Source organism: Podarcis bocagei (genome assembly GCF_964188305.1).
Source record: "Podarcis bocagei genome assembly, chromosome: 15".
Classification (NCBI taxonomy): domain Eukaryota; kingdom Metazoa; phylum Chordata; class Lepidosauria; order Squamata; family Lacertidae; genus Podarcis; species Podarcis bocagei.
In genome coordinates this window covers 797613-818294 of record NC_138141.1, presented here as the reverse complement: position 1 = coordinate 818294, position 20682 = coordinate 797613, and the positions used below count along the sequence as shown (strand labels likewise).

The 20682-nt window shown below is 44.0% G+C and overlaps 1 protein-coding gene across 1 annotated transcript; it reads right to left on the bottom strand.

Moving 5' to 3' along the window:
- Positions 1-1087: 1087 nt before the first annotated feature.
- Positions 1088-5100, bottom strand: TM2D2 (TM2 domain containing 2). The gene is made up of 4 exons (XM_081171473.1): positions 4863-5100; positions 2732-2819; positions 2411-2526; positions 1088-1586 (listed from the first exon to the last, which is right to left on the bottom strand). The coding sequence occupies exons 1-4, from the start codon at positions 5081-5083 to the stop codon at positions 1373-1375; spliced, it is 639 nt and encodes a 212-aa protein (XP_081027599.1). The 5' UTR covers positions 5084-5100; the 3' UTR covers positions 1088-1372.
- Between the last annotated feature and the right edge of the window lie 15582 nt (positions 5101-20682).

Sequence of the window (20682 nt, the reverse complement as noted above, 5' to 3'; positions counted from 1 at the left end):
ATTCATTCATCCCCCCCCCCAAAAAAAATATAGTCCAGCCCCACAAGGTCTGAGGGACATTGGACCGGCCCCCTGCTGAAAAGGTTTGCTGACCCTTGCTCCAAGTGGTAGTACTTGCCAATCTCTTGATGGGAACAATCAAGCTTTTCAGAATACCCATCCCCATACCACTTCCAGTTATTACTCTAGAACATAATTTTTATAACAAATTCAAAACAAGATTAAAATAGTTACACATTTAAGTTTAAGATCTCCAAAATTTATTCTTACCCATCAGTTTAAAAAAAAACCCCTGCATCTGCTCAACATGGAAATACATTTTACATGCTGTTACTGAAAAGTACACATGCTGGTAGTTGCTTTAACACACACACACACACACACACACACACACACACACACACAGCCACAGGCCTGACCTACAGCATGGACTGATCATTAGTCACTAGAACATACTTAAATAGAGGTTAGGAAAGACTAATCAGGTGCTGCTGTGAGTCTAACACACTGAGAAGAGGCATTCTTCCTCATTAATTGCAATTTAAATTGTGGCTGATACTGAAAATAGTCCAATTCCCCTACTTTATTAAAATGAGCCAGCAAATGGCCATTTGGGGAGGGAAGGGCGGTTTACTACACTTGGGTTTCTCTGGCTTTGCAAAAACATTCTGAAGTTCTGCAATAAATTGGGCTTGGCATTGCTAAATGTCAAGATAACTACTTCACCCACATCCCATCACAATATAAGATTAACAGAGAATGAGGAAGCAATCCCGAAGACTTCACATCCTTTTACAAGAAAGGGAAACTTAAGGGAGCATCCTGCCTCATGTGGACCTGTGGGCCAACATTCTTATGGGAAAACAGTCCTGCCAGCGTGAGCTAAAATCAAACAAGAAAGTAACTTTTGCAGTTACATCAACTTCACTAGGTATTTTCAGCTAATATAGGCGGCATAAACTTATTTGGAAAATCTCTTCTAAAGTGTATAGCAATGAGAACTAGGATTAAGCACAGTAGGGTAAGCACCTCCTAGAGCGTATACAAGTGTGTAAGGATATAAAGAACTTCAATATCTTCATGACAGTTGTAAATCCATTTTTGAGGTTTATTCTACAGGGCAGAAGTCTTCTCAGGTCCTTGTGGATGGGGAAAGCATAGCTTCCATTTAAACAAGACAATGAGGTATGTATAGCAGAATTATGGTTTGCATTTTTCTGGTATTTCCATTTTAGAAGGATGTCATTCCACAGCAAAATGAGTACACCTCTATACCTGCTACAAGACACGATCCAAACATTAGACCTCCAGCTGAACAAAGAATCTCCTCCCATTTCTTCTTTGGTTTAGGTCCAGTCAGAGTTGTAGACTTTCAGTAAATGGTACACCAGTTGCTTCCATCACTGGGCATCAGTCCCCCAGTGATAAGAAGAATCAAGTCCACAAACCACCAGATCCCAAGTCCTCCAAGAGTGAGCAATTTCCCTACAGCTGTGCCTGTGTGCCCCAGGCAGAAGCGATCCACTCCAAAGCAGCCCAAGAAAAAGGAGTAGAGGAGAGTAGTTATGAAGTAGTGCCCCGTGTATCTGAGAGAGAACAAAATTGAATAAAACTTTCACATGGTGAGCTGGTATCTACCCTTGCCTTCACTGTACAACAGTTCCCTCTAATGGGCATAAAGAAGCATGCACAGAATCTCTATGTACTGTACTTAAAATGTACTAGCCCAGGGGTTGTCAACCTGGTCCCTACCGCCCACTAGTGGGCATTTCAGGATTCTAGGTGGGTGGTAGGGGGTTCTATGGCACAAGCTGAATCCTCCTTCCATCGAGCACTAGTGGGCAGTAAGGAAATTTTACCATCAGGAAAGATGAATTAGTGGGCAGTAAGTATAAAAAGGTTGACTACCCCTGTACTAGACTGTGCCTACATAGGCCTTGGCTGGAGCACTGAAGAGACCTGCATTTACTCTTAGTTTGTGAGCAAGAATAGTTCCTTACACTTGAAGTCGGTAAGACACAATATGGGAGAGGAGAGTCAGATCTGTCTTGTATAGGACTCATCCACACTTCCATTTGTGCTGCGCTTTCTAGGCCCATGATCTCTAGGTCCATTTTCAAGAAGTTTGTTGTTGTTGTCCTGCCATTTTCCCCAGGAAAACCTGCTGTTTACCTCTGAATTGGAACAACCTGCAATTCGCGGAAAACTGATGTTTGTTCCGATTCAGTGGCAAACAACGTCCGTGTCATAGCTGGACCAAAAAAAGGCAGCTTGGACATAGAGCTGTGGCTAGAAAGTATGGCACAAAGAGAAGTGGGGGTGAGCCCGTGCACTGCCTGTCACACAATGAATGTTGCAAAGGAATTCTGGGTTCAATAATCTCAAGAAACAAAGCAAAAAGGAAACTCACTTTATGCATGGCTTATTCCCCCGCCGAAAGGTCCGCTGGCCTGCACATTCAATACCATCCAGTGCCTTGCATTGGACCTGAGTGTGGCTCACATCACTATATGCCTGACCACCAAACTATTACAGGGACAAAACAACAACAGCGGACAGAATTGAGAATTTATTGGGCTAGATTCCTTGTTTTAAGTATACATTTTCCATAATGAATAAATTTATCTTGGAACATAGGGAGCAGGAAATCGAGCCTCTCTTTATCCCTACCCCAAATTTGCCAGACATTTATCTAATGTTAGAGTAGCAAAATAATCCCTTTTGAGCCCACCTTGAGACATCCGTAGCCCAGTTCCTCTCGTGCACTTGCATTTCCACCATGATCCATGGGAGCCTCACACTCTACAAACTCCTCAGGTCTGCAAATAAACCACAAGGTGAGTTTGATTTTGAGAAGAAGTGCTCCAGAGTTAAGTACAGAAGCACCAAGGAACAAGAGCTGGAACAAAGGCTGAAGTCAGAGCACAGCAGTAATTCATGAATGTTCCCCAGTTTCCTTAGATTGATCAGGCTAGCATCAATTTAACCCCATCCCTTCTCCAGTCTGCTTCCATAGCAGCCTCTCCAGCATACTGTACCTTCCTAACTGGGGCAGTTTACTGCTTGCACCTAACCTTTCATCGTTGACCCCAGACACCTGCTATCAAGTTTAATACTCCATTTCCAACACACTCCCTTCTCCCTTTCCCATCAACCATCCGCTCTCTTTGCCCAAAATCAACTTCTGCCACTCCCCTCCAGGCCTTTGTCTTGCCTCCAGTTTGCTCCGATTCATATCCCAGCCCTAGACTTTGGCAACGCCTTTGTCTTCCACCCCAGCACCACTCATCCTTCCATGCACAAGCCACAGCCTTCCACTGTTAAAAAACCCTTTGTGTTCCATCCTTACCCCTTTAGTTCTTCACACAAAAGCTGAACTAAACTAAACTAAGGAGCTTTCACACCTGTGTGCCCAGAAAGCAGCAGTTTACGCCAGTAGCAACTGGATTTGCATCTGTGTTTAAACCACCATCTCAGCTGACTCCTACTCTGAGCTGGCAGTATACCGGTAGTCCTTTACTGCTGAAGTTTCTGTCTGGATTTTTTAAAGCAATGCAATCGGTACAGAAGTAATTTTTTTTAAAGTTGACCTTAGAGTGTAGGAGTGAATGCGCCTTAAGTCACAATGTCTATCACTGTACCCAGGACCATTCCAAGACATTTTGGCAACAGAGAAGCAGCAAAACACTGTGCCACCCTCCACCGGCCTCAAATTATGACCCCAGGAGCAGCCCCTGCCATTTCCTCCCTGGGATGGGAGGAAACCAGCAACAACTCCTATTCACCAAGATGCCACTGTAGAGGCAGCATGGGGCAGGGGAAGTGGCAGATCTGGCCTCCAAGAAACACACCACAGCAGTTGCTACTGTAGCACTGGTTATACATTCCTGGGAGGCCAGATCTACTGCCCCTGTGGATCCTGACTCCTGCCCCCAGAGGTTGTGGCCTAACCTTGCAGTCCTCACTGCACTCCTCAGCACTTCTGAACACCCACCAGGGCCAACCAATTTTGATGCTTCCTCTGGCCCTCACCACACCGGGCAGCAAGAAACTACAGGACACAATTTAAAATTTCCAACAGTGCCCTAGGGCAGGGCTGTAGCTACCAGGGGGTGGGGGCTAGCTGGGGTTTTTTACCCTAGGACGGTGAAGCCTCCAGAGCGGCACCATTGAGGCTCTCAGCCTGTGTGTAAGTACACAAATGCATGGGGGAGGGGGTACCATACTGAGTCTCCCACCCGGGTGAAATTGAGCCTAGTTTTGCCCCTGCATTCCTCCAGGCTGCTTAATGTGACAGCTGGCCAGTGCCAGCCAGACACACCTCTGCCAAGCAGACCTGCCAAGACAGTATGCCAAGGTATTTTTAATTTTTTTTACTACATTTAGACCCCCCTTTTTCTCCAAGGAGTTCCAGGTGGCAAACACTGTTCTTCCTCTCCTCGTTTATCCTCCCAGCAACACTGAGAAGTTGTGAGGCCTCTTGGGTTGTGGGTTCGAGCCCCAGGTTGGGCAAAAATTCCTGCCCTGCTGCAGGGGGTTGGACCAGATGACCCTCACTGTCCCTTCCAACTCTACAGTTCTGCGATTCTACCACCCAAGGATACCCAGCGAGTTTCATGGCTGTGGCAGGATCTGATCCCTGGCCTCGGCGAGCCCAGTCGCAGATCCCAGCCGGACCTCACCCGCCTCCTGGGCCCCATATCCTTTTAACTCCCTTCCCATATTCCTCTGCCTGACTGGGCCGGGGAGAGGCCAGGGTGCCAATCCGAGCTGCGCCAGGAAGCCGCCTCTCAGGCTCCGGCGAGGGGGAGAAGATGGCCGCCTCCCCGCCCCCCCTCCAGGAAGTCTCGCGGGAATCTTACAGGTGGTCGCAGCGCACGAGCGGGCCGTGGGGGCCGTGGCCTTGGCAGGAGAAGGCGCCTCCGGCGCTGGCGGGGGGCTCCGGGTCGGGCTGCTCGGGGCCGAGGGTGGCGTTGTGCTGGAGGCTGCGCGGCACGCCCTGCAGGAGCAGCAGGTTGCCCAGCAGCAGCGCCGCCTGCCCGCACAGCAGCGCGTAGCAAAGCGGTGGCCCTCGGCCCGCCATGGCGGCCGCCGCCGCGCCCAGAAGCTCCTTCGCCGGTTCCCCAGAAAAGCCGCGCTCCGCCCCGGCCTCGCCTCCGCCCTCTCCGCCAATCAGGAAAGGGGATTCTCGGCTAGCCAGTCGGAGGCGAGGGAAACGGGTAGGGGGCCGCGCCGCGCGCATTTCCGGCGGAGGGGAAAGGCGTCATAGGGCCGGAAGGGCGCTGTAGGAGTACAGCCAGCCGCGCTCAGGGAAGTTGGGAATTGTAGTCCAGCTGCGCCTCTAGCGCAACCTTGCCGGCTTTTCACTCCCCGGTGTCTGAATTTCAAATGGTCTCGAGTCATTACCGAGGAGCTGCTGCTAAAGCATCCGTCCGGCTACGTTTGCAGAAAGTTTGTATATAAGTAAATATTTAAATTTAAATTATTTTTATTGCGTTTTCAAATATATAGGAACATCAAAAAAGAGATAACAGCATATACAAAAAACAACAACCCACCATTCTTTCCGACATAGGACAGATATAATAAGGTCATGAATATACAGACATTTCATTAAAAAGAAGTAACAAAAAGTAAAAAGGACAAAGTCCTTTGTGGCACAAAAGAGGCCAAACCTGTTTTTGGTAGGTGACATGTATTTTTCACATCTGATGTATTGGCCTATGAAATAGGGCCCAACCATGAAACAGTATTCCCTTGTAATAAATTTACATTATGGGTAATTTTCTTCAGTATTGCTGTACCTTGGTTGAAGAGACAAATAGTCCAGGTTTTTGCATTGGAGGGTCTATAGTTTGTGGACAGGTTATAGGATGTCAACTGCACACTGAACATTTGTTCGGATTCACTTGCAGGACTATTATATGTTGTATACTTTCGGCTGTATTTTCCCATCACTTTCCTTACCACAAAAGTTCTGATTATACTGCAGAAACCTGAATTTGCTGATATGTTAAATCCAAACTGCAAAGTACAGTGGTACCTCGGGTTACATACGCTTCAGGTTACAGACTCTGTTAACCCATAAATATTGAATCATAGAATCATAGAATCATAGAGTTGGAAGAGACCACAAGGGCCATCGAGTCCAACCCCCTGCCAAGCAGGAAACACCATCAGAGCACTCCTGACATATGGTTGTCAAGCCTCTGCTTAAAGACCTCCAAAGTAGGAGACTCCACCACACTCCGTGGCAGCAAATTCCACTGTCGAACAGCTCTTACTGTCAGGAAGTTCTTCCTAATGTTTAGGTGGAATCTTCTTTCTTGTAGTTTGGATCCATTGCTCCGTGTCCGCTTCTCTGGAGCAGCAGAAAACAACCTTTCTCCCTCCTCTATGTGACATCCTTTTATATATTTGAACATGGCTATCATATCACCCCTTAACCTCCTCTTCTCCAGGCTAAACATGCCCAGCTCCCTTAGCCGTTCCTCATAAGGCATCGTTTCCAGGCCTTTGACCATTTTGGTTGCCCTCCTCTGGACACGTTCCAGTTTGTCAGTGTCCTTCTTGAATTGTGGTGCCCAGAACTGGACACAGTACTCCAGGTGAGGTCTGACCAGAGCAGAATACAGTGGCACTATTACTTCCCTTGATCTAGATGCTATACCCCTATTGATGCAGCCCAGAATTGCATTGGCTTTTTTAGCTGCCGCGTCACACTGTTGGCTCATGTCAAGTTTGTGGTCAACCAAGACTCCTAGATCCTTTTCACATGTACTGCTCTCAAGCCAGGTGTCACCCATCTTGTATTTGTGCCTCTCATTTTTTTTTGCCCAAGTGCAATACTTTACATTTCTCCCTGTTAAAGTTCATCTTGTTTGTTTTGGCCCAGTTCTCTAATCTGTCAAGGTCGTTTTGAAGTGTGATCCTGTCCTCTGGGGTGTTAGCCACCCCTCCCAGTTTGGTGTCATCTGCAAATTTGATCAGGATGCCCTTGAGTCCATCATCCAAGTCGTTGATAAAGATGTTGAATAAGACCGGGCCCAAGACAGAACCCTGTGGCACCCCACTAGTCACTCTTCTCCAGGATGAAGAGGAACCATTGATGAGCACCCTTTGGGTTCGGTCAGTCAGCCAGTTACAAATTTACTGAGTGGTAGCATAGTCAAGACCGCATTTTACCAGCTTCTTTACAAGAATATCATGGGGCACCTTGTTGAATGCCTTGCTGAAATCAAGGTAGGCTACATCCACTGCGTTGCCTTCATCTACCAGGCTTGTAATTCTGTCAAAAAACGAGATCAGGTTAGTCTGACATGACTTATTTTTCAGAAATCCATGCTGACTATTGGTGATCACAGCATTCCTTTCTAGGTGCTCACAGACTGTTTGCTTAATGATCTGCTCCAGAATCTTCCCTGGTATTGATGTCAGACTGACTGGGCGGTAATTATTTGGGTCCTCTCTTTTCCCCTTTTTGAAAATAGGGACAACATTTGCCCTCCTCCAGTCTGCTTCAGGATGAGAACAGAAATTGTGCTCCAGTGGCGCTAAAGTGGTGCTTCAGGTTAAGAACAGTTTCAGGTTAAGTACGGACCTCTGGAACAAATTAAGTACTTAACCCGAGGTACCACTGTAGCAGCAACCTGGAAAGGCCACCAGTGTTTGGGAAGGCACTTGCTGGTGACAAGCTGTTTAAGATACTGTGCTGCTGAATGCAAGTATTATTGCAAACCATATAATAAACCAGGGCTACCTGATGTGGGAGCAAGCTGCTTATTTGATGGCTGCACACTGGCAGAAAGCTTGTCTGCTACAAAATGTGAGTTCAGACCAGAACAAAAGTAAAGTGCAGCTTGGTCCAACCAAAGGTCTGCACTGTCCACTGAAACAGTGCCCAAGCCAGTGCTGACCCAGTGTGTGTTAGCTGTGAAAAAAGCAAATTCCATGCTGGGGGTCATTAGGAAAAGAATTGAAAATAATGTAATATACAATTACTGTAGTGACTCACACTTGCAAACATGAAAGGGTTAACCTGAGCTGTAAGCTCTTTACCAGAGTGAGTGTGCCTTAGCAGGCTTGCAGCAGCCTCTGCTCCCCACCATCCTGGTTCTCAGTCTTTTCTCGTTGTGCTTCCTGGAACAAGCAAACAAGGAGTCATGCAGACAATTGCTCCCAGTTGAAAGAAAAACCAAATGAACTGAATATCTCCAAAGGGGAGATTTAAAAACCTGCAACTTTCTAACCCAAAGACTGCAATATCTGTTTTAAAGTCATTTGGAACCTTTTTTATCTTTGTTTTATTGCCAAAAGGACAGAGACTTGTTTGGTGCCACTTCTAAAAACTGTGAATAAAACATTCACTTATTTGCAAATCTAGGTGTCCGCGATTTATTCTGGCCAAGTATTTTCATGGGAAATGTTGTTTAAAAGTGGATGAGGGCAGATGTAAATGTAACCAGTTTAGATGTGCTTGGAGCAATCACCATTCTGCTTAACCCTTATTCTGGAGAATAAGGATCTCTCTTCCAAACCTCTCTCCAACAAGTAAAACCTCTGACTTCATAGTGCTGTTATGCAAAACTATGGTGTGACTGCATTACGAATTTTGTGTACCGTTCTGGTCACCTCACCCAAAAAGGATAATGTTACTGGCCACCCCAATCTGCCAAGCAGTGCCCCAGACTCCAAAGGGTCTTGGCACTCAACCAGGTGCCTTTGGGGGAAATGAAGTGTGGCAGAGAATGCAGTTTCTTTGAAATATGATTTATTTACACATATTTACACCGGAAGTTTTCAATGGAGAGAGATTTCACAGGATTCATATATTAGGAGGAGCCAGTCCTTCACAGCAAACCAGCATTGGATTCCCAGACATCTATGTGTGTGTGCCTCTCTCTCAGCCTGCCATCAACCACTATGCCAAGATGGTTCTGGCCTTCAAAGCAACTCATGCAGTTCTCCCTACTTCTTCCCTAACCACAAAATTTCGAATGCACACATTTTTCTTGTGTGACATCACACACACCGTCACAGTGGCAATCTCCTCCACTCACTGGCAGAGCCTTCTGCCTTGTTGATGGTTTCCATTGACAGTTTAATCAATGACTTGTTTCCAGCACGTTTTTGTCATTCTTAATGACTTCAATGCCAAGTGAGGCCCTGGCCTGAAAAAGCTTTAGCCTGCTGTGTTTTTCAATGGCTTGGCATTTTCCCTTCATTTCTCCAAATATTATATAAATTTATATATAAATAATTTTATTAATTTCCAACATTCACTAACTCAAGCAGTTATAGGTGCCCTTGTAACCCCATACTCTGTTACTCCAAATCTGTAACAATATTAGAGAGTTGGAAAGGGTTCTGAAAGGGCAATCGAAGGGGTTGGAGTGACTCCCGTATGTGGAAAAGTTGCAGCATTTAGGACTTTTTAGTTTTGAGAAAAGGTGAGTAGGAGAAGTTTATTTTATTTATGCATTTTGCAGTTTTTCATTTTACATCTCATCATTTTCCATCTTACAATATTTACAGTGGTATCTCTGGTTGTGAATGGAATCCGTCCCAGAGGCCCGTTCACAACGTGAAAAGCCCGCAACTCGAAGCACCATATCTGCAAAGGTGCATGGCGCAATTTGGTGCTTGTGCGCATGCACGAAGTGTGGTTTAGCGCTACTGCGTATGCGCGAGTGGCGAAACCTGGAAGTAACCCTTTCTGGTACTTCCAGGTCGCCGTGGGACGCAACCTGACAACGTAGCATGAGGTATGACTGTATAATAAATCTTTATTGCAGTCCAAAGACCCATAGAACAATTTCAGAACAAAATACAGTTAAGACAGATGTCAGGGGTTCAGGAGCAGAGGTGAGGGCAAGGGAGGAAACAGAGAGCGAGGGGGAGGAGTCCGAAGGAAAGATGAGCGATGACGACGACCCGAGATCTCCGAGTCTTTCCAGTGAATCGGAAGATTCACAGAAGGGAGCGCCAGTGGCCAGAGCGAGGGGGGAGATTAAGGGGACACCCCAGGAAAAAGGGACAAAAGGGGGTTCAGAGAGCAGCAGTTGGAAATCAGGGCCAACGTCCGCAACAGAGCGCAGTGGGGAGGAAGGGCGCCAGGTATCGGGATCCGGCGGCTCGCCGCAGGGGGGAGGGCATGAGTCAGGAGTGGCCACACCTCCATCGGGGAGCGAAGGAACAGTCAAGCGGAAAGTGGGAGGTTGGGCGCGCGCGCCAAGTTCAAATGCACAGGAAGGCGGCAGAGTAAGCAGCCCGGAAAGGGAGCCAGGTCCTAAAGCCCGCCGCAAGGAGACAGAAGGGTCCGGGGGGTCAGCGTCAGAAGAGTCCAGGAAGGAAGAAACCACGGGGGGCAGAGGGACCCAGAGAAGGAGGGCAAGGCGGAAAAGGTGGAGTAAGGCGAGGTTATTAAGTTGGTGTACAGGAGGCGGGGACTCAGACGGAGCTTCGCCGGTCTAGCTGATAAGACGTAGGGCTGCATGCGGCAGTTTGAAATTGGATACTGTAACTCAATAAAGACTTTTATAAAGTGAACGCTGGCTAGCATGATCCTCTGTGAGCTAGGATCTGGAAGCAGCCCTGACAACAGCCAACCACAAAACAGAGAGAAACCGAGGCGGTCATTTTGTTTTGTCTTGAGCTTGATGATCTTTGTTTTTTTTTTTTTGATTTCTGAAAGAAACTTTGCCATGGCCAGTGTAATATCATTAGACCAATCATCCAAAAGATTTAATATGGGAGGCTTCAGATTTTCCTGGCAGATTTGCCAGTAGGGGTTTGATCAGTTGGTCCCTTTCTTGCTCGTACTGCCCACAATGCAGTAAGATATGCTTAATGCAATCGACGTCCTGAGAACATAAACAAAGCCTATTCTGCTAAGGGATGCCTCTCAGCCTACCATTTAGAGCTTCCAAAGGAAATACATTTAGTCTGACTGTGCTAAATAAATGCTGATAGGTTGGTACAGACAGGTTTCTAAGATATGAGGGTATCTGAAAGTCATACCCATATTGGATTCCTGCTGCTACTGGGCCACAGATTACATGAAATTGAGATCACAGGTCGCTATGTGAAATGTCCCAGAGCCTTTGCCTCAGGGCTTCAAGGGCGGTATCATAGCCCAGATGATACAAGAGGGATGATGGCAGTCCAATCAAGGTGGCTTTTCTGGCCATAGTTTTCAGCCATGGGCTGATAAACTCCTCGTTGGTTAAATGTAGAAATAATTCCTTCCCCAGGCCAAATACTGAGATCTTGAGCCAGTATCTCAGGGCAGCCCACCATGCTTTAGTGGAGAGTGGGCATTCACCTGTTTCCAAAAATAGAATTGAATTTGGGACACAGTTTGGTCCTGTAATAGGGACCAAAGAAACTTTGCCTGGAACCCGTCTAACTAGGGAAACGAACCGTTGTACCAGACGTTTGAAGCGTAGAGAAGTTGTGAAACCGATTTTGCATTAAATACTCTTATGGCTGATGGAACATACTGACCTCCCCTTGTAAAAAAGAATCAGAGTATAACAAGTTTCCTTAACTCCACCTTTTGATAGGCGGTCTGCCAGTGGTAATTCCAGGACTTTGAGTGATTAAATAAAAGCTCTAGGTATTGGAAATATTTGTTGTTGTTGTTTAGTCGTTTAGTCGTGTCCGACTCTTCGTGACCCCATGGACCAGAGCGCTCCAGGCACTTCTGTCTTCTACTGCTTCCCGCAGTTTGGTCAAACTCATGCTGGTAGCTTCGCGAACACTATCCAACCATCTCGTCCTCTGTCGTCCCCTTCTCCTTGTGCCCTCCATCTTTCCCAACATCAGGGTCTTTTCCAGGGAGTCTTCTCTTCTCATGAGGTGGCCAAAGTACTGGAGCCTCAGCTTCACGATCTGTCCTTCCAGTGAGCACTCAGGGCTGATTTCCTTCAGAAAGGAGAGGTTTGATCTTCTTGCAGTCCGTGGGACTCTCAAGAGTCTCCTCCAGCACCATAATTCAAAAGCATCAATTCTTTGGCTATCAGCCTTCTTTATAGTCCAGCTTTCACTTCCATACTTTTCACATTCCACTACTGGGAAAACCATAGCTTTTACTATACAGACCTTTGTTGGCAAGGTGATGTCTCCACTTTTTAAGATGCTGTCTAGGTTTGTCATTGCTTTTCTCCCAAGAAGCAGGCGTCTTTTAATTTCGTGACTGCTGTCACCATCTGCAGTGATCATGGAGCCCAAGAAAGTAAAATCTCTCACTGCCTCCATTTCTTCTCCTTCTATTTGCCAGGAGGTGATGGGACCAGTTGCCATGATCTTCGTTTTTTTGATGTTGAGCTTCAGACCATATTTTGCGCTCTCCTCTTTCACCCTCATTAAAAGGTTCTTTAATTCCTCCTCACTTTCTGCCATCAAGGTTGTGTCATCTGCGTATCTGAGGTTGTTGATATTTCTTCCGGCAATCTTTATTCCAGCTAGGGATTCATCCAGCCCAGCCTTTCGCATGATGAATTCTGCATATAAGTTAAATAAGCAGAGAGGCAATATACAGCCTTGTCGTACTCCTTTCCCAATTTTGAACCAATCAGTTGTTCCATATCCAGTTCTAACTGTAGCTTCTTGTCCCACATAGAGATTTCTCAGGAGACAGATGAGGTGATCAGGCACTCCCATTTCTTTAAGAACTTGCCATAGTTTGCTGTGGTCGACACAATCAAAGGCTTTTGCATAGTCAATGAAGCAGAAGTAGATGTCTTTCTGGAACTCTCTAGCTTTCTCCATAATCCAGCGCATGTTTGCAATTTGGTCTCTGGTTCCTCTGCCTCTTCTAAATCCAGCTTGCACTTCTGGGAGTTCTCGGTCTACATACTGCTTAACCTACCTTGTAGAATTTTAACCTTGCTAGCGTGTGAAATGAGTGAAATTGTGCGGTAGTTGGAACATTCTTTGCCACTGCCCTTCTTTGGGATTGGGATGTAGACTGAAGTTCTCCAATCCTCTGGCCACTGCTGAGTTTTCCAAACTTGCTGGCATATTGAGTGTAGCACCTTAACAGCATCATCTTTTAAAATTTTAAATAGTTCAGCTGGAATACCATAACTTCCACTGGCCTTGTTATTTGCAATGCTTTCTAAGGCCCATTTGACTTCACTCTCCAGGATGTCTGGCTCAAGGTCAGCAACCACACTACCTGAGGTGTATGAGACATCCATATCTTTCTGGTATAATTCTTCTGTGTCTTCTAGCCACGTCTTCTTTATGTCTTCTGCTTCTGTTAGGTCCTTACCACTTTTGTCCTTTATTATGGTAATCTTTGTACGAAATGTTCCTTTCATATCTCCAGTTTTCTTGAACAGATCTCTGGTTCTTCCCATTCTGTTGTTTTCCTCTATTTCTTTGCATTGCTCATTTAAGAAGGCCTTCTTGTCTCTCCTTGCTATTTTTTGGAAATCTGCATTCAATTTCCTGTATCTTTCACTATCTCCCTCGCATTTTGCTTGCCTTCTCTCCCCTGTTATTTGTAAGGCCTCATTGGACAGACACTTTGCTTTCTTGCATTTGCTTTTCATTGGGATGGTTTTAGTTGCTGCCTCTTGTATAATGTTACGAGCCTCCAACCATAGTTCTTCAGGCACTCTGTCCACCAAATCTAAATCCTTAAACCTGTTCCTCACTTCCACTGTGTATTCATAAGGGATTTGATTTAGATTGTATCTTACCAGCCCAGTGATTTTTCCTACTTTCTTCAGTTTAAGCTTGAATTTTGCTATAAGAAGCTGATGATCTGAGCCACAGTCAGCTCCAGGTCTTGTTTTTGCTGACTGTATAGAGCTTCTCCATCTTTGGCTGCAGAGAATATTATCAATCTGATTTTGATGCTGCCCATCTGGTGATGTCCATGTGTAGAGTCGTCTTTTTTTAAAAAAGATATTTATTTAAAAAATTTAGAATATAAACATACAACATACAAAACATACAAAAATAGACATACAAAATAATAAACAATTAAAAACACACATCAATTTCCAGTAATACAACTTCCATATCCTTATTTCCTCCGACCTCCTCATACTTCCCTTCTTTGTATTCCAATTCAGTTTGTTTGTTCAGCAAATCCTTACCATAGAATTTTTACCCATTTATAATCCTTTTTTTTCATATCTCCTAAAGCATTACAGCCAGAAACCACTTAATTTCTATCCAACATCTTTCTAACATTCATTGATTTTACAATATTTCTTTAAGTAGTCCTTAAATTTCTTCCAGTCTTCTTTCACCGACTCTTCTCCCTGGTCTCGGATTCTTCCAGTCATTTCTGCCAGTTCCATATAGTCCATCAGCTTCATCTGCCATTCTTCCAGAGTGGGTAGATCTTGTGTCTTCCAGTACTTAGCGATTAGTATTCTTGCTGCTGTTGTAGCATACATAAAAAAAGTTCTGTCCTTCTTTGGCACCAATTGGCCGACAATGCCCAGGAGAAAGGCCTCTGGTTTCTTCAAGAAGGTATATTTAAATACCTTTTTCAATTCATTATATATCATTTCCCAGAAAGCCTTAATCCTAGGGCACATCCACCAAAGGTGAAAGAATGTACCTTCAGTTTCCTTACATTTCCAGCATTTATTATCGGGCAAATGATAGATTTTTGCAAGCTTGACTGGGGTCATGTACCACCTGTATATCATTTTCATAATATTCTCTTTTAAGGCATTACATGCCGTAAACTTCATACCTGTGGTCCATAACTGTTCCCAGTCAGCAAACATAATATTATGTCCAACATCTTGTGCCCATTTAATCATAGCAGATTTCACCGTTTCATCCTGAGTATTCCATTTCAACAGCAAGTTATACATTCCTGACAAATTCTTAATTTTGGTTTCTAACAGTTCTGTTTCTAGTTTTGACTTTTCCACCTGGAAGCCAATTTTCTTATCCAATTTGTATACCTCCATTATCTGATAGTAATAGAGCCAATCTCTCACTTTATCCTTTAATTTTTCAAAACTCTGCAGTTTCAGTTTATCTCCTTCTTGCTCTAAAATCTCACAATATGTCGGCCATTTGGCGTCCATACTGAGCTTTTTCAAAGCTTTTGCTTCCATTGGTGACAGCCACCTTGGAGTTTTATTTTCCAACAAATCTTTATATATTATCCAAACATTGAACAAAGCTTTCCTGACAATATGATTTTTAAATGCTTTATGAGCTTTAATCTTATCATACCACAAGTATGCATGCCATCCAAATACGTTGTTAAAACCTTCTAAATCCAAAATGTCTGTGTTTTCAAGAAGTAGCCATTCCTTCAGCCAGCAAAAAGCTGCTGATTCATAATAAAGTTTGAAGTCTGGCAGGGCAAATCCACCCCTTTCCTTTACATCTGTCAGTATCTTAAATTTTATTCTAGGCTTCTTGGCCTGCCAGACAAATTTAGAAATATCTCTCTGCCACTTCTTGAAACAGTCCATCTTGTCCACAATTTGTAATGTCTGAAATAGAAACAACATTCTCGGCAATACATTCATTTTTATCACAGCAATTCGACCCAACAGTGAAAGCTTCAAATTTGACCAAATTTCTAAATCTTTTTTCACTTCCGTCCAACATTTTTCATAGTTATCTTTAAACAGATTCCCATTTTTGGCTGTCATATTAATTCCCAGATATTTCACTTTCTTTACCACAGTTAATCCTGTCTCATTCTGAAACCTATCTCTTTCAATCGGTGTTAAGTTTTTCTCTAAAACCTTGGTTTTTTACTTGTTTAGTTTAAAGCCTGCCACTTGACCAAATTCCTGAATTAATTCTAAAACCCTCTTCATACTAGATTCTGGCTCCTGTAACGTCAGTACTAAGTCATCTGCAAATGCTCTCAATTTATATTGTTTGGCTCCGACCTGTATACCTTTAACTGACCAGTCCCTTCTAATCATGTTTAGCAAAACCTCCAGGACCGATATAAAAAGCAGTGGGGAGATTGGGCACCCCTGTCGTGTCCCTTTTTCTATTCTGAATTCTTCCGTAACCACATTGTTTACAATTAGTTTAGCCTTTTGTTCAGAATATATTGCACCTATACCATTTTCAAAACCTTGGCCTACCCCCATCCTGTGCAGATTCTTCTTCATAAAACTCCAAGAGATATTATCAAAAGCTTTCTCCGCATCCACAAATATCAAAGCTGCTTTGGTGTTTATATTAACTTCTAGTTTTTCCAAGATATCTATTATATTCCTCACATTATCAGACAAGTGTCTTCCTGGGAGAAAGCCCGCTTGGTCTTTATGGATCTCTTCCACCAATACTTTTTTCAATCTCTTGGCCAAAATGTCACAAAAATTTTGTAATCCACATTAAGTAACGATTTAGGGCGGTAGTTCTTAAAAGCTGAGTCTTTTCAGTCTCTGTTTTCGGTATAAGTGTAATGTACGCATCTTTCCACGATTCTGGTGCCCTTTTCCCTTCCAGTATTTCATTGCAGACTTCTTTCAAAGGTTGCAATAACCACTCTTTCAGAGTTCTATAATATCTAGAAGTCAGCCCATCCGGTCCTGGAGATTTGCCCAATTGCATATTTTGAATGGCACCTTCTACCTCCTGATCAGATATTTTTTGCTTCAACATTAACTTACTTTCTTGAGAGATTTTTTGTAATCCATTTATTTTCAAAAATTGATCTATGTCCATCTCTTTCTGTGGTTCTTGTGTATATAATTTTTTTAAATACCTCTGGAAACAGTCCCTAATCTCAGTTGGGTTATGTATACTCTTTCCTTCCACTTCTAGGTTTGTAATAGTGTTTAATTTTTGTCTCTTCTTCAGTTGCCAAGCTAACAGTTTCCCACATTTGTTAGCTGATTCAAAGGTTTTTTGTCTCATTTGTTTAATTTTCCATTCTATTTCCTGATTCGTTATTTCCATATACTGTACTTGGTATAATTTTATTTCTCTCAAAATCTCCTGGGACTTTGGATTTACTCTCAATTTCTTCTCAATTTCTTTTATTTTCTCCAAAATTTTATTTTTCTTTTCATTTTGCCTTCTCTTCTTTATGGCATTTTGTTGTATCAGGAACCCCATGTGTAGAGACGTCTTTTGTATTGTTGGGGAAAGTGTTTGTGATGACCAGCTTGTTCTCTTGACAGAATTCTATTAGCCTTTGCCCTGCTTCGTTTTGAACTCCAAGGCCAAACTTGCCAGTTGTTCCTTTTATCTCTTGATTCCCTACTTTGAATCCCCTATAATGAGAAGAACATCCTTCTTTGGTGTCATTTCTATAAGGTCTTGTAAGTCTTCATAGAACTGGTCAATTTCAGTTTCTTCAGCACCAGTAGTTGGTGCATAAACTTGGATTACTGTGATGTTAAAAGATCTGCCTTGGATTCGTATCGAGATCATTCTATCATTTTTGAGATTGCATCCCAGTACAGCTTTTGCCACTCTTTGTTGACTATGAGGGCCACTCCATTTCTTTTACGGGATTCTTGCCCACAGTAGTAGATATGATGGTCATCCGAACTGAATTCGCCCATTCCCGTCCATTTTAGTTCACTGATGCCCAGGATGTCAATATTTATTCTTGCCATCTCATTTTTGACCACATCCAACTTACCCAGGTTCATGGTTCTTACATTCCAGATTCCTATGCAATATTTTTCTTTACAGCATTGGACTTTCCTTTTGCTTCCAGGCATATCCGCAACTGAGCGTCCTTTCGGCTTTGGCCCAGCCGCTTCATCAGCTCTGAATCTACTTGTACTTGTGCTCCGCTCTTCCTCAGTAGCATGTTGGATGCCTTCCGACCTGAGGGGCTCATCTTTCAGCGTCATAACTTTTATATGCCTGTTGTCTTTGTCCATGGAGTTTTCTTGGCAGGGATACTGGAGTGGCTTGCCGGTTCCTGCTCCAGGTGGATCACGTTTGGTCAAAACTCTCCACTATGACCTGTCTATCTTGGGTGCCCTGCTTGGCATGGTTCATAGCTTCTCTGAGTTATTCAAGCCCCTTCACCACGGCAAGGCAGTGATCCATGAAGGGGTGGAAATATTTAGTCTGCTCTAGATTATGGCCATCTAGTTCCCATTTACACGGGGAGAATCTTTTCTCAAAAACCAGAATTTTTGGTTTTTCTTTTAATTGCAGCTATATTGTGGAAGTGATGATATTCCAGCTGAACTATTAAAAATTTTAAAAGATGATGCTGTTAAGGTGCTACACTCAATATGCCAGCAAGTTTGGAAAACTCAGCAGTGGCCAGAGGATTGGAGAACATCAGTTTACATCCCAATCCCAAAGAAGGGCAGTGCCAAAGAATGCTCCAACTACCGCACAATTGCACTCATTTCACACGCTAGCAAGGTTATGCTTAAAATTCTACAAGGAAGGCTCAAGCAGTATGTGGACCGAGAACTCCCAGAAGTGCAAGCTGGATTTCGAAGGGGCAGAGGAACCAGAGACCAAATTGCAAACGTGCGCTGGATTATGGAGAAAGCTAGAGAGTTCCAGAAAGACATCTACTTCTGCTTCATTGACTATGCAAAAGCCTTTGACTGTGTTGACCACAGCAAACTATGGCAAGTTCTTAAAGAAATGGGAGTGCCTGATCACCTCATCTGTCTGCTGAGAAATCTCTATGTGGGACAAGAAGCTACAGTTAGAACTGGATATGGAACAACTGATTGGTTCAAAATTGGGAAAGGAGTACGACAAGGCTGTATATTGCCTCTCTGCTTATTTAACTTATATGCAGAATTCATCATGCGAAAGGCTGGGCTGGATGAATCCCTAGCTGGAATTAAGATTGCCGGAAGAAATATCAACAACCTCAGATATGCAGATGACACAACCTTGATGGCAGAAAGTGAGGAGGAATTAAAGAACCTTTTAATGAGGATGAAAGAGGAGAGCGCAAAATATGGTCTGAAGCTCAACATCAAAAAAAACGAAGATCATGGCAACTGGTCCCATCACCTCCTGGCAAATAGAAGGGCAGGAAATGGAGGCAGTGAGAGATTTTACTTTCTTGGGCTCCATGATCACTGCAGATGGTGACAGCAATCACGAAATTAAAAGATGCGTGCTTTTTGGAGAAAAGCAATGACAAACCTAGACAGCATCTTAAAAAGCAGAGACATCACCTTGCCCACAAAGGTCCGTATAGTTAAAGCTATGGTTTTCCCAGTAGTGATGTATGGAAGTGAGAGGTGAACCACAAAGAAGGCTGATCACTGAAGAATTTATGCTTTTGAATTATGGTGCTGCAAGAATTATGGACTGCAAGAAGATCAAACCTATCCATTCTTAAGATCATCTCTGAGTGCTCACTGAAAGGACAGATCGTGAAGCTGAGGCTCCAATACTTTGGCCACCTCATAAGAAGAGAAGACTCCCTGGAAAAGACCCTGATGTTGGGAAAGATGGAGGGCACAAGGAGAAGGGGACGACAGAGGACGATATGGTTGGACCGTGTTCTCAAAGCTACCAGCATAGAATCATAGAATCATAGAGTTGGAAGAGACCACAAGGGCCATCGAGTCCAACCCCCTGCCAAGCAGGAAACACCATCAGAGCACTCCTGACATATGGTTGTCAAGCCTCTGCTTAAAGACCTCCAAAGTAGGAGACTCCACCACACTCCTTGGCAGCAAATTCCACTGTCGAACAGCTCTTACTGTCAGGAAGTTCTTCCTAATGTTTAGGTGGAATCTTCTTTCTTGTAGTTTGGCTCCATTGCTCTGTGTTCGCTTCTCTGGAGCAGCAGAAAACCACCTTTCTCCCTCCTCTATGTGACATCCTTTTATATATTTGAACATGGCTATCATATCACCCCTTAACCTCCTCTTCTCCAGGCTAAACATGCCCAGCTCCCTTAGCCGTTCCTCATAAGGCATCGTTTCCAGGCCTTTGACCATTTTGGTTGCCCTCCTCTGGACACGTTCCAGTTTGTCAGTGTCCTTCTTGAACTGTGGTGCCCAGAACTGGACACAGTACTCCAGGTGAGGTCTGACCAGAGCAGAATACAGTGGCACTATTACTTCCCTTGATCTGGATGCTATACTCCTATTGATGCAGGAAATTGAAGCAACTAAATGCACAAATTGTCATCTCATCTGTCCTCCCAGTTGAACAACGTGGCCCAGGGAGAGAGGGGAAAATAGTGGAAGTTAACAGCTGGCTTCGCAAATGGTGTAAACAGGAACAGTTTGGATTCTTAGATCACGGATTGCAGTTTCTTGAAGATGGACTTCTGGCAAGCGATGGGCTGCACCTCACAACGGTTGGGAGAAATGTTTTTGCCAAAAATCTCAGAAACCTCATCAGGAGGGCTTTAAACTGACTAATGTGGGGGAGGGAGACAGTGCTCCTGAAGGTAGGAGTCTATCAATTGATAAAGATGATCATCCAAATGTCATAGACCAAATGGAGCAAACAGCACGCAGACCTAGTGGTGGGAGGAAAAAATCCTTAAATAAGAGACACGGGGGAATGATTAATGGACTTCAATGTCTGTACACTAATGCGCAAAGCATGGGAAATAAACAAGATGAGCTTGAGCTCTTGGTACAGCAAACTAAATATGTCATAATAGGCATCACTGAAACCTGGTGGGATAAGTCCCATAATTGGAAGGTAATAATGGGGGGATACAATGTATTTCAGAGAAACAGACCAGACAAGAAAGGAGGAGGA

Bases quoted from the DNA above. Each gene is read 5' to 3' on its own strand.
- TM2D2 (XM_081171473.1), bottom strand. From the start codon at position 5,083: ATGGCGGGCCGAGGGCCACCGCTTTGCTACGCGCTGCTGTGCGGGCAG. The intron at 2,820-4,862 runs GTAAGATTCCCG...GTTTATTTGCAG, and splicing joins CTCGTGCGCTGCGACCACCT to ACCTGAGGAGTTTGTAGAGT. The intron at 1,587-2,410 runs GTGAGTTTCCTT...GTTCTCTCTCAG, and splicing joins GGGAATAAGCCATGCATAAA to ATACACGGGGCACTACTTCA.